Below are 18012 nucleotides of genomic sequence, written 5' to 3'. Positions count from 1 at the left end.
ACAAGTACATGAAAGCATTTGCGTGTGTGTATATACACAACTGAGTGTGCTTTAAATTACTCATATTATTTTTGACAGCCATTGCTGTTGACTAACGTGTACTATATTATAAACCAAGATCATAGGAAGAAAAAGTTTTGCTTTCTTCAATCATAACTGTATTTGAACACTCCATTCAAAGTATCAGGTTATTTTACAAAGTATTGGAAAAGTAGGATATTTTCCCCCAAAACATCACTAAACTTTTATTTGAAGGTAGGCTTATTTCTTTGTCTTTCCCATCCCTATCACAGTACTTGGAATGTAGTAGGCTCTCGATAAATACTTGTTGAATTGCTCATTTGCTGAATATTTGAAGAAATGTTAAAAGCAACATAGCCTTTCTGAATAAAAGTTGAGACAGTGAATGCTTCCTAAGTATGTAGCATAAAGTGCATCTTTTTCCTGGAAAAGTTCTTCGACTTAATTATACCCTATCAAATTTTATTTCAAAAACATGCTTATAAGATGTATTAATAAGAATCTCACTTATAGATACTAGTTGTGTTTAGTGACAAGTAATCTCTCACCTGAGGACTTCTGATGAACTTGCTGTACTACAGGACTATCCACTGGGTACTTTCTCCAGATGTGTCTCTTCCGAGAGTGGAAGTGCCAGTCTCAGCATACCAGGCACTCCCATTCATCTTCCCTCCTCCTCTTGCTTCCTTCCTTCCGCCAGCCATCCCTTCTCTTCTTCCTCCTCTTCCTTTTCCTCTACCTCACTCGATTCCCAGTCAGCAGGGAAATTTTCTATTTGATGTGCTGTACCCTTTTAGGAGCAGGTTGTGTCAGCTTAGTCAACTAACATTAAGCTGCTTTTGTGTTGTAAAGGACTGCTGGGTTTGCATACTAACCTATCGCAGGAATCTTAACAGGGAAGGGGTCCTGGGAAGAGTACAATACCCCAAAGAGTTTGCCTATCAAAATGTCTGGCATTCTATAATGACAAAGGTAGGGTGTGTGACTAACATTTGGAAAATAAATCACAAAACTGTCACGTGGAAGCTTTTGAATGTGTAAAATTTACCCATTGTTGTTTTCACTTTACCTCATGTAATTCCTTGTGATATACTAATGATTTGGGTGCTAAATTATATTCGTGATTGTTAACATATTACTCTATATTGATCCCTATATTGATGTTATAATTATTCACCTCCCCTTGTAGCCAAATTTCTCCATGATATCCAGGTACATTTCAGGAATTTGCAATACTCAGGACTTTGGAAAGCTTGTCCAGAAAGTATAGAATATGCTGTTCTTTGCTACAAAAAAAATTGGGGGTTGTTCTGTAACTTAGCAATGTAAATAGATGTAGGATAAGTGAGGTTTGTTAACAGAATTTTTGTGAGAGAAATTAACTGAAAAGAAACTAACACTAAAGTAATGTCTTTAGTAAGAAAAATTTTTCAGATATGCTGTAGCACAAAATATTTGTTTTCTGTTCTGTATATTCACATCCTAGAATATCTTTCAGTTTTTGGCATCTTGAATCCCTTTTGAGTCTTTTTGGACATCTGTTTTGTGAATTTAAGTTTTCTCCTACAAAATGGAGCTGATAGTGTTTCTAAATATTAATGAATTAAGTAGCGACTCTCCTTTCAAGCTGGTTTGGCTCAGTGTCTCCCACTAGGTGGGCAGCAGATGGAGTGGAACCAAAGGCACCCCTTGCACCAGTAGACAGGGTTTTAGGACCAAAATGCATATGCCATGGCCAGAATTACACAGCATTTCACTGTTTTACAAGCCTTTGTTTATGCATATTTAGTATAGTGTAGGTTTCCTCTCTAGACCAGTGCTATACGTGGGACATCTGATCAGCAATGAGTGGCACTGTGCAGTGGTCCTTCTCCACCTTTGTTGTATTTGGAGGTTTATTCTGTTTGTGTAGCCAGAGGCTTTCCATGTTTATTTGAATTGCTTTAATTTCTTAGGGTATGGCCAGGATATTAGGGTATTTAAAAAAAATAATAATAATAATAAAAAAAAAGCTTGTGGGTTTAGTATAAACTCACCACTTTTTGTAAGATCCAGACAAGTTAAGGTTAGGTTGTTCCTAATTAGAAATTTGCTTCAGATGTAAGCATTTCTAGGTTTTCCTAGCAGACAAGATGTAACATGTAAGAAGTACTTAACGTCTTAAAATATGATTTATAATTATACTAAGCAGAAGATGAATCTGCTCTTATTTCTTTGTCACAAGTAAAAGCCTAATTTAATAATTGGTTTAGTCCTATCCTGTGTATCATGTGTATCTGTCATTCCACTTTAGGTTGGTCAAAAATTAAAATTCTGGAGTTACAGCCAAGTATTATGGTGTGAAAATCTAAATCAATTCATTGATCCCTCCCTACCCTTTGATTTAGTTGGGTAGATTTCTTTTAACTAACGAATACCAGATCCAGCAAATTCCCTAACCTAGCTGAACATCAGACCCCCCAGGAACTTAAAAATTGAATAGCTTTCTGGGCCACTCTATTCAGAATTCAGAAGTAGTAGGTATAGGTAAGGTATTCGGTATGTACATTTTTGGAAAAGCTTTTCAAAGTTTGTGATTAGCCAGATTTGGGAAACTTGTTGGTTTTTATTATAGAAAAATGATCAGACTTTCCTCTTCGTGGCATCTCATCTGTTTGCCTGGATTTAGTCTTACACAGCAGGTTGAGCTCTGCTGTGGAAATTTCCTTTGAGCTTCCTTTTCAGGCAGCAGTGAAAAGATTAAGGAGTTGGACGTGACTGGGACTATGAGACAGTATCAAGTCTGAAGAGGCAAAGACAAACTGGGCAGAAACAGACAGTGCGATGAATGAAAGAATGATGTTATCGAAGACTTAGTGAAGGTCGAAAGCTATAATACAAATGGAATACAGGATGACCAGTTACATTTTAATTTTAGGTAAATAACAGATAAGTTTTACTACAGGTATGTCCCAAATATTTCATGAGATACACTTACAGTAAAAATCTCAAATTTTTAATGTAAATATTTTATCATTACCTATTTATCTGAAATTGAAGTTTAATGGGACATCCAGTATTTAATTTGGCAGCCCTACCTTGGAAGTCCATTAGTGTGGAAGGAGGATATGGCATACTGCTTAGATGCGGCAGTGTACCACAAAACAGCCTTTCAGCTTACCTAGCCCCAGGAGCAGGCTTTATTTTAAAATACCTGTTTTTTAATCTAAAATGAAAATACTACATTTTTATTGAGGTATACCTAATTTATAATATATTCAGGTGTGCAATGCAGTGATTCTAAATTTTTAGACTTTATACTCCAGAAATTGGCTATATTCCTTGTGCTGTACAATATATCCTTGTAGCTTATTTTACAAATAGTAGTTTGTACCTCTTAGTCCCCTACCCATCCTGCCCCTCTCCACTTCCCTCTCCCACTGGTAACCACTAGTTTTTTCTCTATATCTGTAAGTCTGTTTCTTTTTTGTTATATTCATTAGTTCTGTTTTTTAGATTCCATATATAAGTAATAACATACAGTATTTGTCTGACTTATTTCACTAAGCATAATACTCTCTAGGCCCGCCCATGTTGTTACAAATGGCAAAATTTCATTTTTTATGGCTGAGTAGTATTCCATTGTATGTATGCACCACATCTTCTTTATCCATTCCTCTGTCAATGGACATTTAGGTTGCTTCCATGTCTTAGCTGTTATAAACAGCGCTGCAGTGAACACTGGGGTGCATGCATCCTTTTGAGCCATGTTTTTTTCCATATATATGCCCGGGAGTGGGTTTGCTGGATCATATGGTAGTGCTAATTTTAGTTTTTTAAGGAACCTCCATACTGTTCTCTATAGTGACTGTACCAATTTACATTCCCACCAACAGAGTAGGAGTGTTCCCTTTTCTCCACACCCTCTCCAGCATTTATTATTTATAACATTTTTTTTTTTTTTTTTTTTTTTTTTTTTTTTTTTTTTTTTCCTTTTTGCGGTATGCGGGCCTCTCACTGTTGTGGCCTCTCCCGTTGCGGAGCACAGGCTCCGGATGCGCAGGCCCAGCGGCCATGGCTCACGGGCCCAGCCGCTCCGCGGCATATGGGATCCTCCCAGACCGGGGCACGAACCCGTATCCCCTGCATCGGCAGGCGGACTCTCAACCACTGCGCCACCAGGGAGGCCCTTATTATTTATAACATTTTTGATGTTGGCTATTCTGACTGGTGTGAGGTGATATCTCATTGTAGTTTTGATTTGCATTTCTATAATAGTTAGTGATGTTGAGCACCTTTTCATTTGTCTCTTGGCCATCTGTATGTCTTCTTTGGAGAAATGTCTGTTTAGGTCTTCTGTCTGTCTTTTGACTGGGTTGTGTGTGTTTTTTGTTTTTTGATATTGAGCAGCATGAGCTGTTTATAAGTTTTGGAGATTAATCCCTTGTGGGTTGCATCGTTTGCAAATATTTTCTCCCATTCTGAGGGTTGTCTTTTTGTTCATGGTTTCCTTTGCTGTGGAAAACCTTTTGAGTTTAATTAGGTCCCATTTTAAAAAATCTTTGCTCTTATTTCCATTACTCTAGGAGACTGATCCAAAAAGATATTGCTGCGATTTATGTCAGTGTTTTGCCTGTGTTTTCTTCCAGGACTTCTATAGTATCCATCCGGTTTTACATTTAGGTCTTTAATCCATTTTGAGTTTATTTTTTGCGTATGGTGTTAAAGAATGTTCTAATTTTTTTTTTTTTTACATGTGGCTGTCCAGTTTTTCCAGCACCATTTATTGAAGAGACTGTCTTTTCTCCATTGTATAGACTTGCCTCCTTTGTTGTAGATTAATTGACCATAGGTGCGTGAGTTTATTTCTGGGCTTTCTGTCCTGTTCCATTAACCTATATTTCTATTTTTGTTCCAGTACCTTACTGTTTTGATGACTGTCGATTTGTAGTATAATCTGAAGTCAGGGTCCTCCAGCTCTGTTTTTCTTTCTCAAGATTGCTTTGGCTATTCAGGGTCTTTTGTGTCTCCATACAAATTTTAAGATTTTTTGTTCTAGTTCTGTGAAAAATGTCATTGGTAATTTGATAGGGAGTGCATTGAATCTGTAGATTGCTTTGAGTAGCACAGTCATTTTCACAATATTGATTCTTCCAAAACAATATCGTATATCTTTCCATCTGATTGTGTCATCTTTGATTTCTTTCATCAGCATCTTATAATTTTTTGAGTACAGGTCTTTTGCCTCCTTAGGTAGGTTTATTTCTAGGTAGTTTATTCTTTTTTATGTGATGGTAAATGGGATTGTTTCTTTAATTTCTCTTTCTGATCTTTCATTGTTAGTGTAAGGCCAGTGTTGCTGTAATGACTTTCTGTCTGGATGATCAGTCCATTGATGTCAGTGGGGTGTTAAAGTCCCCTAGTATTATTGGGTTACTGTGGATTTCTCCCTTTTGTCTGTTAATATTTTCTTTATATATTTAGGTGGTCCTATGTTCGGTACATATATATTTATAATTATTATATTTTCTTCTTGGATTGATCCCTTAATCATTATTTAATGTCCTTCTTTGTCTCTTGTAACAGTCTTTGTTTTAAAGTCTATTTTGTTTGATATAAGTATTGCTACCCTGGCTTTCTCTTGATTTCCATTTGTATGGAATCCCTTTTTCCACCCCCTCACCTTCATTCTGCATGTGTCCTTAGAACTGAAGTGAGTCTCTTGTTAGCAGCATATGTGTATTGCTTTTGTATTGATTCAGCCACTCTCTTTTGACTGGAGTATTTAATCCATTTACATTTAAAATGATTATTGATATGTATGTACTTATTGCCATTTGCCTAGCAGCTGGGCAAGCCTAGCCTGGGACCCATTTGTCCACAGTGCAGTGGGATTTTTCTGCTCTGTACTCATCATTTAGTATACCTTTTATTATAAAATATGTTAAAGCAGTATTTGCAAATCTGGGGCTTTCTAAAATTTCCCCTTTTCAATACTGTGGGACAGTAGAACTCAGTCTGTCAAACTAACTTTATTTTTAGTCTACCTCAGGCACTTAGAATCTGGTGTTCACTGTTCATTGGGGCAAGTTCACTGGATAAGGAGTTTTTCATATAAGATAACATATGGAAAGAAGATTTTGTTTTAGAGTAAATTGAGATAAACCTACGAGCCAGGGATGGTAGTGCTGTGGCATTTTCTCCCTGATAGGGTATCTCATTGGGATTTCTATCAGTTAGGATTTGGTACAGTCACATATGACCAGTGAACCCAAGCCCGCCGCCGCGCCCCCCCCCCCCCCCCCACCAAGAGTGATCTGTACCTATAGATGTTTATCTCTCTCACATAAAGCACGTTGGGAGGTGGCAGTCCAGGGTTGTAATGGCTGCTTCACAGTTGGGAGCATTTCAGGCTCTTATTTTGTTGCTTCATCATCTTCATGGGCGAGCTTATATTCCCAGCTAGCACATCAAGTTCCAGCCAGTGGGAAAAGAGGAAAGAGAAAGGCAAAAAGTGCTTGCTTCAGCTACTGTTTATGGTTTCCTGCAAGTCACATATACTTTTGCCTACATCTTACTGGCTTTAACTTAGTCACTTGACCATGTCCACTGTCAAATGACGCTGGTATTTGTAGTCTTAGATGGGCATATTCACTGTCCCAAGTATCTGCAGCTGTAGAAGAGAGTGAGAAATTATTTGGATAGGAAATTGTTAATAGCAGTGACTCCCACAGGGTATTTTAAGGTGTGAAATGGGCCAGAGGCTCTTTGTTGTTCTGTTCCGACATGCAGTTTGGGGAGGTCTGTTTCAGAAAGGCTCTGATGATTTTGCCCCAGTGGTTTTATGCAGATCTTTCTGGTAGAGTGTTCATAGGAAGGGAAAAAGAAAACAATACCTATCCTGTAGTTTTTTCCTGCTAATGTCTTATGCTGTATCTCATTAACGGGTGTTAAAGCTATGCCTTTGTGCATTTCAGAGACCATCTGTGCCTGGAATAAATCCTTTTACCTCCTTGAGAAGTGCTTGTCTTTCTACTTTCTTTAAGGTATGTGTATGTGCTCACACTGACACCCACCCTCCCGGAGGAGGTACCTACCCACTGGTCACCTGCCACTGTACTATAGAGTCTGACCTTGGCCTCCTTCACTTACCAGGAGGTCATGCAGCCCCACCATGAGTGCACGGCAGTGGTTGCCAGGTTCCTGAGTAGCATAATGGGTGGTCTCCTGCTGCAGTCAAGATCCAGGCATAAGGCTTCAGCTAATCATGACTTAGAATGGAAAGGCTAGGATATAATTTGAACAGGGATAAAAAAAAAACCCTCCCCAAAACAGAAAACACTCTAGGTTGCATAAGACATCTCTGAACTCAAGAAATTAAGTATTTTTTCTGAGGCCACTGTTATGGATAAACTATCACTGCCAACCAAGATTTATGAAACTTAGCTTTTACTGTCAGTAATTGAAGTGTTCTTTTTATAAGGTAAATCTCTTGGTTGTATTTAGATGTTTGCAAGGATTTTTATGTTCTAGTTAAGTTTTTGCAGTTTGGTTTCATATAAAAAGCTCTTCTTAAAATTCCCATTAGATAATTTCTGGTGGTCAGTTTTTTTACTTTTGAAAAATATTTTATTCATTCCTTAGTAAATATACTAGGGTGAAGAGAGTATATGGGCAAAACTAAAATATAGGCTGACTAATAAAACCAACTGCCCTCCAAAATGTTAATTGGTTGTGTCAGACAGGAGGTATGCATATGACAGGTTTCCCTCTTGCTTAATCCTGAATTGATGAATATTTTTATAATGATCTGGATGAAGAATATGGATAGCACATTATTATGTTAGTGGTATAACAAAACTAGGAGGGTTCTTTGGTCATAGGGTGAAGGAATCAGAATTCTAAAGAAAAAACGGAATCAACTGGCACAATGGACCAAATAAATCTAGCCAGGATGGAAACATGGCTCAATGAAGCACATGTAAGAATGTTTTAGAATTTTTGTTGATCATAAGCATGATGTGAGTCAGTTGATGTGACTGCCAAGAAGAGTTAATTTGTTTTTAGTTTGAATTAATAGACATAGAGTACTTAGAATGTGAGAAGTGGCCCTCCCACTTGTCTCTGTGTTGGCCACATGATCCTAGGAGAATCATCATCAGTCTGTTGACTATATTTTGGAAGGAACATGGCTGTTGTAATGAGTTTCATGATGTTATAACTTTCAGAGTACTTTCTTATATTTAGTTTTATGTAAATAAGTTTTATTTAACTATGTAATGCTTTATTTATGGGCAAACTGGAGAGTACTCTTAGGATGCTGGGGGAGCTGGTAAAGTTTATTCTAGAAAAGAGAAGACTCAAATAATCTAGTACTTGTCTCCAACTTCCTGAATTGCTATGTTGAAGAAGCAAGGTAACGTTTAGTTTGTTTGGTCTTAGGTAGTATAGAACTAGGATTTATGGAAGGCATAGGAAGCAAGTTTCAATCCTTTATAGTTGTCTAAAATTAAAGTAGGCTTCATTGCAAGGTATAAAGGTAGGGTGTGTATGTCTGTGTGTATTTTAGTTTCAGTAGGCTCAAATGGAGACCGAGAGATCACTTGATATGGATTTTGTAAAGATTAATGCATTGATTAGAATGTTGAGTAGCATGATTATTATGATTCTTTTCTGACTCTGTTTCTTTGAAATCCTCAACCTTGAAATGTTAAAAAAAAAAAAAAAGTGGGGTGGGTGGGTGGATATACAGTCAAGTTCAAATCTTATACCTGAAAGGAGAAATTTTAAAAAGTCAATTGGTTTGTTCAGTCTTTCTGCAGGATGATCAGATTTAAACTATCTGCAATGAGTCATAATTGTTCTGAGCTTAAAAATGTGTAACGTGGCTACTAAAGCTTAATTTAAATGTAAATTAAAATTTGAGTATGTAAGAAGGGTCCTGTGATTTAAAACTTAAAATGAATAAAGTGATATAGGTTGAAAGATCTTTTTCATCCTTATTTTCCATCTGTCCAGTGTCCAAGGCCATCCTTCTTCCATAGTTTGTCTGTATATGGAAGCAAATACATGTTCTGATTTTTGTCCCTTTTCTGTGGAAGTGGTGGCTTATTTTAAATACTGTTCTATACTGTTTCCTTCCCCAAAATATTTTGAGGATATTTTCACATCAGTACATAAGAGAACTTTGTCATACTTTTTCATAAAGCTAATAGTATTACCACTGTTTGGATGTAGTATTATTTACTCCTTTATTTATGAAAAGTTAGGTGGTCGGCATTTTTTTGTTTGTTTTTTGCTAATGTGGGGCTTGAGGGGTGGGAAGTGCTACTGTGCAGAGCTGAAATTGATTAGAGTTAACTGCAGTTTCCAGTCAAGCCTTACCTTTCATGTTGCAAGCCTTTAAATATACTCCAGAGTTCCAAAATATTTACATCAGATACATACTGCCCATGCAGCTGTTATCTAGGGTGGGAGACAGATTTTTTTTTAAATTTTATTTATTTATTTATTTTTGGCTGTGTTGGATCTTTGTTCCTGTGCAAGGGCTTTCTCTAGTTGCGGCAAGGGGGGGCCACTCTTCATCGCGGTGCGCGGGCCTCACTGTTGCGGCCGCTCTTGTTGCGGAGCACAGGCTCCAGACACGCAGGCTCAGTAATTGTGGCTCACGGGCCCAGTTGCTCCGTGGCATGTGGGATCCTCCCAGACCAGGGCTTGAACCTGTGTCCCCTGCATTGGCAGACAGACTCTCAACCACTGCGCCACCAGGGAAGCCCCCGGGAGACAGATTTCTGGTGCTTCCTGCTCCACCATCTTCCCAGGAGCCTTCTGCTCTCAGGTAGACTTCATTTGGAAAAGAAAAATGTAAAGTAAGTGTTAGGCATGTTTTCACAGCTTGAGTTATTTCTCTGAGTGCATCCATGTTGTCTGTCTTTCTGTTGGCTTATAGGTTCGACTCTTGTCAATTTCTAGGATCTATATGTTTGAAAACTAGCTCTTTAGGGTATGAGTTGCAAGTTTTTTGCTTTTTTTTTTTTCTGGTAAGTCTTTTTTTCCAATGATTTTATTTATGGTATGTTTTGCCATGCTAAATTTATTTATTTAAAAAAGGATATATTTGACATAACATTGTATAAGTTTAAAGAGTATAATGTGATGATTTGATACACATATATTGCAAAATGATTACTACAATACTAAATTTATTTTTAATGTTTAGGCAGCTAAATTTATGACCTGTAGATGTTGATTCATGCTTAAAAAGATCTTTCTCATGCCTGTGTTTAAAGGAATTCTCCCATTTGTTCTAATACCTTTACTGTTTGGTCTTTTTTACATTAGACGTTTTAATTCATTTGGGCTGTAACCATGTGTTACGGTCCAATTTAATATTTTTCTCCATGGCTACTCAGTTATTCTAACATCATTGATTGAAGAAACCATCTTTTACTACTGATTTGAGGTGCAATAAAGGTATTTTATAGTACACTTCTGGTTGTATTTGGATCTATTTCTTGGGTCTGTTACATTGGTCTCTATCTGTTGATGTATAGCATAGTTAATTTTGATAATGCCAATAGCTTTTAGGAATTTCTTTCTGACTGCTTTCCCACTGCTAGATTTTAAATTGCCTTTTTGCCTTCCTATCTCTTTTGTGTAGAATTGTAGACCTTTTCTCTGTACTAATAGAGTATCCACTTATTGACTGTTTGTATATCGTTATGATATGGCTGTCATTTTATGTCTTAAATGTAACTGCAGTAATTTTTATTCATAAAAAAGTTGAAGCCTGATACTTAGCCAGGTGCCTCTGGCATGTTTTGTGAACTATACCACCATTGTTAGAGTTTCCAAAAAAATGGTTTGTGCATATCTCCTTCTCTTGATTCATAGGCATGAATTTTCGACACCATAATCATCAAAACATAACTCACTGCCACAATGGCTGAACTTAAACACTGGCAAACAAGAAATTACAAAGGTTTAGAGGAGTTCTTAAAGAACAAAATGGCTCTGAAAGAAGAAAATTGAAGGAAGATATCCCTAGGTTCTAGTTTTTGAACAATATTTATTTTATTTATCGAATGAGGGAGTTGGGACAAATGATCATTAAGGTCCCCTCCAGGTCATTGTCATTCCCCCGTGTACATTTCCATTTCCATTATTTTACCTGGACAGTTGGATTGCAAGTTGAAGCCCTTCTTGGTGGTTCCCAGGGCTTGGCAACTAGAGTGCTCTCAGCCATTTCCTTCTCAGCAATTGCTGTCCTGCTTTCATCTGGTCCCTTTTGTGAACCACGTTTAGAGAGCTAAAGGCATGGGCTTAATTTGCCTTGCTAGTACACATACACAAAAGGTTCCTGCTTTCATTCTCTTCATATTATAGAAATGGAGAGTGTAATATAGCGGTAACATTCCTGCTTTTCAGCTTGGTTTAGCTTTCCCTAAAATGAAGACGATAACCTTACTAAAGAAATGGAATGGTCTTCTCTCTCCACTGCTCGGGGCAAGGGGTTTTTTACACTGCGGCACGATAGGACACTTCTTTATCAGTCTGTTACTACCAGCAGCAGTTTCTCTACAGGCTGTCTTGTTTATTAGAGTCCTAAATAAAACCCGTGTTTTGAAAGAGCTTGTCTCATATTTGAATGGCATTTTAGTAAGCCTTTTGAACAGTTTTAAACTTCCTTCACATCGGCCTTCTTTTGGAAGCCAAATCATACCAGTTTAGTCTTTCTAATCCTTTAATCATTTTATCCTCAGCATGTTTCCAAATGCTTCACATCTCTCTGTAGAATCCAGAACTGGGCTGAGTTCTTTGACAGTCTGATGAGGATGACTGAAATGGAAAGATCACTCCTTCCTGTTCCTTATGTATCTCAGGATTTGTTGTTTTATCTGCTAGACTACGCTCTGTCTCCAGTTAAGCATTAAAAAAATATGCTCTGCTTGACCTAATGCACCCTGCCTCTAGTGAGGTGGATGCCTCTGTAGTCGGTGCTGGCTTTGTGGGGATGAGTCTGTGCCGCCACATGGGGCTCCTGCTTAGAAGGGTCCCACGCTTGGTTTAATGCTCTTTTGCTGCTGTATTGAAATTAATTTTTTCAACAGGGAGCTTCTCTTTCTTGTTTTGTAGTGAGCCCTACAAATGAAGTAGCTGCCTCTTCTTGTACTTGATAGCTAGAAGACATGGTTAGTAAGTCATGGTTCGTGTCTAACCCACCCTCCGTAACTGTGATGGGTAGACCCAGGGTGAACAAATCTGGTTGTGAACTTCCACTCCACTCCCTGAGTCATGGCCTTCCCTTCGCCTGCCTATAGATGCACTCACTGCCCCCCATCGCCTCTCTGTTTGCCTCCTTATCATTCCTGTATCTCAGCTCAGGCACTGAGGTGTGTTTATTCAGGGAATCCAAGCTTTTGCATACAACAGATGTCTTTTCCAGAGGATTCTTTCTCTGGGTCCCTCTGTCTTTCCTGTCACCTTTTGTCCAAAGCTGATGGTTGTCCACTCACCTCCAAGAGTACTTGTCCCTTCTGCTCTCTCTATTCAGGACAGCTGGCAGTTAGTTTCTCATTCGAATTTTAGGTGTTTTTTTTTCCTGTCTCTACAAAGGGATTAGAGTGTAGTAATCACAGGAATTCTGTTGGGGGCAGAAATTTGGATTCCATTGCAGTATCAGGTATCGCAGAGTATGTGGGCAGTGACTTACATTTTTAAAATGACCCATAAGTTAATTCTAGGTATCAAATCTTAGACACAAGTAGCAAATGTAACTTTTAAAAGTCATTATGTTTCATGGATTGGCTAGTTTTTGATCTGATTCCCTCTTTTTTCTTGCAGCTTAACAAGCAGCAATTGCAGTTACTGAAAGAACGGTTCCAGGCCTTCCTCAATGGGGAAACCCAGATTGTAGCCGATGAAGCATTTTGCAATGCAGTTCGGAGTTACTATGAGGTAAGTTTGAAGAGTCTGATGCCTTTTAAAAGACATTTTTAATGGCTTTCCCATTTTAAGAAGCTCACTGGTATGATAGGATGGCTGTGAGTTTGCTACCTTCTTTGAAAGCATTGTCAATTCTATTTTGCAATTTAAAAACTGATTCCACAGCCTGGTTTTGAGAGATAAACAGAATTGGAAATTATTCACATCCTTTGAGGGAGAAGTAAGCTGTTTAGAAAAATCTTCTGGCAGTGATTGATATAGCTGAGTGTAGCTATCTCTGGGTCCACATGTCTAATTTATCCCTTTTAATCAGGATTTCAATAGTAAATGGCTATCTTGTGCCATTCTGTTCACTAAACTTTATAATAATTAAGGCCAGTAACTAATTTCATGAGGATAAATTGAATTCTTTTCTTCCCGGGGAGATAATACTACAATACCACCTTTCTCTTTCTTCTGATTTTAGTTTGTGAGTCATCAGGAATTCTCTGTGGACTTCCTGTGGGCACCAGTTTTCACACAGTGTCATTAACTGCTTCAGTGAGTGGCCAGTAGATGTTAAGAGTTCCCTTTTTTCCTGAGGACTTTTGAGTCATTTGATGCGTGGATTCCTTCCACTGTGAAGATACTCTACATCCCTCAGCTGAAGAACAACATACAAAGGTGTATTTAGACTAGTACAAATTAAAAATGTAGAGATGCAGTGTGTCTGAAGTTTTCTGAGGCAGGGAAATATCTTTGCAAGAGTAACAAAGTAACTGGATGTACAGGTACTTGGTTGGATTAGTAATTAATTGATGGTGTGTATGTATCAGAAGTGGCTTAATGCAACCCGAGGGAGGTGTATGCTACCCCGAGCCTAGGCCTGTCAAACAAGATGAAAGTATAGAAGTCTTACTCACCAGATGTGTGTGTGGCAAGAATCTAGCGGCAATAGTGGATGCTGTCTAACTGAACCTTGACTCAGAATATTTTTTTAAATTAATTAATTTATTTTTGGCTGCGTTGGGTCTTTGTTGCTGTGTGTGGGCTTTCTCTAGTTGCGGCAAGTGGGGGCTACTCTTCGTTGCAGTGCACAGGCTTCTCATTGCAGTGGCTTCACTTGTCGCGGAGCACGGGCTCTAGGCGCGCGGGCTTCAGTAGTTGTGGCTCATGGGCTTAGTTGCTCTGCAGCATGTGGGATCTTCCCGGACCTGCTCGAACCTGTGTCCCCTGTATTGGCAGGTGGATTCTTAACCACTGTGCCACCCAGGGAAGCCCGACTCAGAATATCTTAACAAGTATAGGGTATCCAAAGCTTGAGTCTTTGAGTCAAAGTCTTGCAAGATGAAATCTTGCCCTGAATCTTAATAGATGAAATGTAAGGGCCTATACTTGCATCATGTAATAAAAGAAAAGCCAAACGTTTGTGTTCAGGAGGAAAGAAATGGGTTAAGTAATTTGTGTAAAGAGATGTAATTAAGCAAACTCATTTTTGGTTCAGTACTATGGTATTGTACATGTTAACGTTAGGAAAAGAAACCAGGTGAGGGAGGCATGGGGGCTCTTTGTACTTCATGTGCCACTTTTGTGTAAACCTAAAATTACTCCAAAATAAACATATTCCAAAGTAAGTGTTTTTCATAAGGGTATTACAAAGAAGTAAGCATAATATGTTGTTGTCAGTTTAGTAAAAGGCACACTTAAGCTGTGTTAATGAGAATATTTTTCCTGTAATAAAGGAGTATCACCACTGGTTTCTAAACGAGGATGGTGTGCTCTTCTGGGTACAAACTATAAATGAAAAGATGTGTATAAGTTTAGTGATAACAGGTTTGAAACATATCATAATATAGATCACTTGAAGGGCCTAAAGACAGATTAGGCTTGTGTTGTGTGTGGCCCCAAGGGTAAAACTAGAATTAGCATGGAAACTGAAGTGGGGAAGATTTCAACCTAATACTATTGGAGTTTGGTTGCACTGCCCAGGTACAGAGTGGACTGGAGAGTGCAGCATCACTGGCGGCCAGATTCCCGCTCACTTCACAATCACTTGGGAAGCATTTTGCACAGAGGGGCCCCAGAGCTCTGCCCTGGGCTTACTGAATCACAATTTCAGAATCTATATTTTTAAAAGCTTTCCAGGTGATTCGCTTACAACTGGTAGATTGCCGACCAATGGAATTAGATGATTGCTTGCTGGGATTGTTACAGAAAGAGATGTAAGTACTGAAGAGTGTTCAAAATGGCAGCTGGGAAACGACTGCGGCCTATTAGAAAGTCAGGAAATGTGGCTTCACACTGAACTCAGATGCTTACCAAACACATAACAGACAAGTCATTGAACCTCTGTGAGCTTCAGTGTTTCTATTTATCTAATCGGTGGGTAGTAATGTTTAAGTATTGGGCTAGGTGGTCCAGGATTTTCTATTCTTTGGGTAGTATTTCCAGCAATTGTTGACTTGTGAGACTGTAGCTAACTTGTCTTTGTGAAGTTCTCAAAGGGGTTAAGATTTATATTAACATCTATGGAGTCTATATTCCTGATTTACATTTGGGGAGTTACCGTTTCCCAGGTGGCACACATTCAGTACTCAAACTCTTGAATGGATAAGTAAATTTTGTTGGAAAAAGAAGGTAACAAAATTGCTTCTCAATTTTTCCTACAAAAGTCTTTACCTTCTTTTTTAAGGATTATATTTTTGTATACTTTGCTATGACTAACAATGTTGGTAGTCTCAAGTGAAGTAAGTCAGAAAGAGAAAGACAAATACCATATGATAATCACTTATATGTGGAATCTAAACTATGACATAAATGAACGTATCTACGAAACAAAAACAGACAGACATAGAGAACAGACTTGTCATTGCTAAGGGGGAGGTGGGTTGGAGGGAAGGACTGGGAGTTTGGGATTAGCAGATGCAAACCATTATATATAGAATGGATAAACAACAAGGTCCTACTGTATAGCACAGAGAGCTATATTCAGTATCCTGTGATAGACCATAATGGGAAAGAAAATGAAAAGAATGTATGTATAACTGAGTCACTTTACTATACAGCAGAAATTAAACAAAACATTGTATACCAACTATACTTCAATAAAATTAAAGAAACCTGCTGGTAGCCTCTACTATAATTACCTCTGTGGTACTTCTTACAGCTTACCAAAAATATCTATTTTTTCTTCTTCCAGTATCTTTGTGGTAAACGGTGAAAATATTACTACCCACAAATTACATAAATAGAAACTGAAGCTCACAGAGGTTTCAGTGACTTGTCCACTGTTGTATATTTGGTAAGCATCTGAGTTCAGTGTGAACCCAGATTTTCTGACTTTCACGGCGCCATTTTGAATACATCTGTGCCACGTACTGTGCAAAACACTTCGAAAATGTTTTTATTCTTCAGAATAAACCTTTTAAACAGAATTATTCCCATCTTAGAGACAAAGTTAAGTGACTAGTGCCCAAAGCTGCATAGCTAATTAATAGCAGAGCCAAAACCTCACTCTTTCCAGTAAAGCTTATTAAAAACAGATCTTGGGTTCTACCCAATACCTATTGAATCATAATTCCTTGGGATGGAGCATCTGAATTTTGAACTTGCACATGGATGACTTTGGTTCAATCTGTATTTTGAGAAACATGTCGACCTAGATCTTAATGACTTCTTGAGTGTATGTTCCATGAAGGAATCATTTCTGCCCTGGTTATCATCTTATTCCACAAAGGTAGCAAGTATTTTGTGGCACACAAATGCTTTCAACAAAAGCTTGTTGACTAAGTGGATGAGTATTGGAGCACTTATTGTTCTGTGTAAAATTGTATATTTTGGTTTTCTTCTCCATAATTTTTAAATTAAAGTATCACTTCAATAGTGCCATGGAATTTCTTTCGATTATGATCTCAATTTCATGGCTTTGTGCTTCCTCAAAGATGGCAGATGCTTCAGAAGCATGGTTGGGCTTTATGTTCTTTCTAACCTAGTAGTCTATGATTTTATGACCTTTTTGGCTTATGTATTTCAAGGTCTACCTTTTCAGGGATGTTACATATTGTTTCCTGTATACAGCTGTTTTCAACAATTAATCCATCAGTAGTGATTTTCTAATATATTAGATTTTTGGTAGCCTTTAGCTGTGATGGACATTTCTAACCATGGTGATATATGTATGTGTGTGTGAATATATCCATATATGTGAAAAAACCCTAGTAAACGTGTATCACCAATTAAATTAAAAATAGATCTTTACACTTAGGGCTTACAAGTTCTCCAAAGTCTGTTTGCTATTAATTTTTTTAGCTTCATAAATGATACTCCTTCAGTGATTTTATGAATAGTCTTTTCCATCTTGGTTGTATGTCTGTTTTATATAGATAATTAAGAATTATCTGTCTTTTTTTTTAAGCTAAACTTTATTATTATTATTATTTTTTGGCCGTGTGGCATGTGGGATCTTAGTTCCCCGACCAGAGATTGAACCCGCACCCCCCTGCATTGAAAGCTTGGAATCTTAACCACTGGACCACCAGGGAAGTCCCTATTTGTCTCTTCTTTTTTTTTTTTTTTTTTTTTTTTTTTTTTTTTTTTTTTTTTTTGCTGTACGCGGGCCTCTCACTGTTGTGGCCTCTCCCGTTGCGGAGCACAGGCTCCGGACGCACAGGCTCAGCGGCCATGGCTCACGGGCCCAGCCGCTCCGCAGCATATGGGATCCTCCCAGACCGGGGCACGAACCCGTATCCCCTGCATCGGCAGGCGGACTCTCAACCACTGCGCCACCAGGGAGGCCCTATTTGTCTCTTCTTAAACTGGTTGTACCTTTGGATATTTGATTTACTTTACCTATCTTTAATACCTGGGATCTTGATGTGCTACTCAATATATTCTTTTTCTCCACAGTACTTGACCAAAAGCATTTCTTCAAAGTACATTCATTATTTTAAAAAGTAAATAATTTCTTTCAACTAGATCATGACAGGATTGAATCTCTCTGGGTTTTTAAAATGTGGTGCCTTCTTGGGTGTGTGTTCATATGTCTTTGTATATCTATATCTATGTCAGTATTAAATATTTACTGTGAAT

General features: G+C 38.0%; 1 protein-coding gene across 5 annotated transcripts in view; it reads left to right on the top strand.

Annotated features, from left to right (window-relative positions):
- CADPS2 (calcium dependent secretion activator 2) overlaps positions 1-18012 on the top strand; it is a 478890-nt gene that overhangs the window by 97259 nt on the left and 363619 nt on the right. For 4 of the 5 annotated variants that reach the window (XM_082631735.1, XM_082631734.1, XM_082631733.1 and 1 more), the window contains exon 2: positions 12844-12957. In XM_082631735.1, the coding sequence (XP_082487861.1) occupies positions 12844-12957 (114 nt within the window). Of the gene's footprint in view, positions 1-6977; positions 7047-12843; positions 12958-18012 lie in introns of all 5 variants that reach the window. The other variant, XM_082631731.1, reaches the window with a different exon arrangement.

The sequence above is a fragment of the Mesoplodon mirus genome (genome assembly GCF_964341445.2).
Source record: "Mesoplodon mirus genome assembly, chromosome: 9".
In the NCBI taxonomy this organism is placed as follows: domain Eukaryota; kingdom Metazoa; phylum Chordata; class Mammalia; order Artiodactyla; family Ziphiidae; genus Mesoplodon; species Mesoplodon mirus.
The sequence above is the reverse complement of the archived record's forward strand: the minus strand, read 5'-3'. Positions and strand labels throughout refer to the sequence as shown.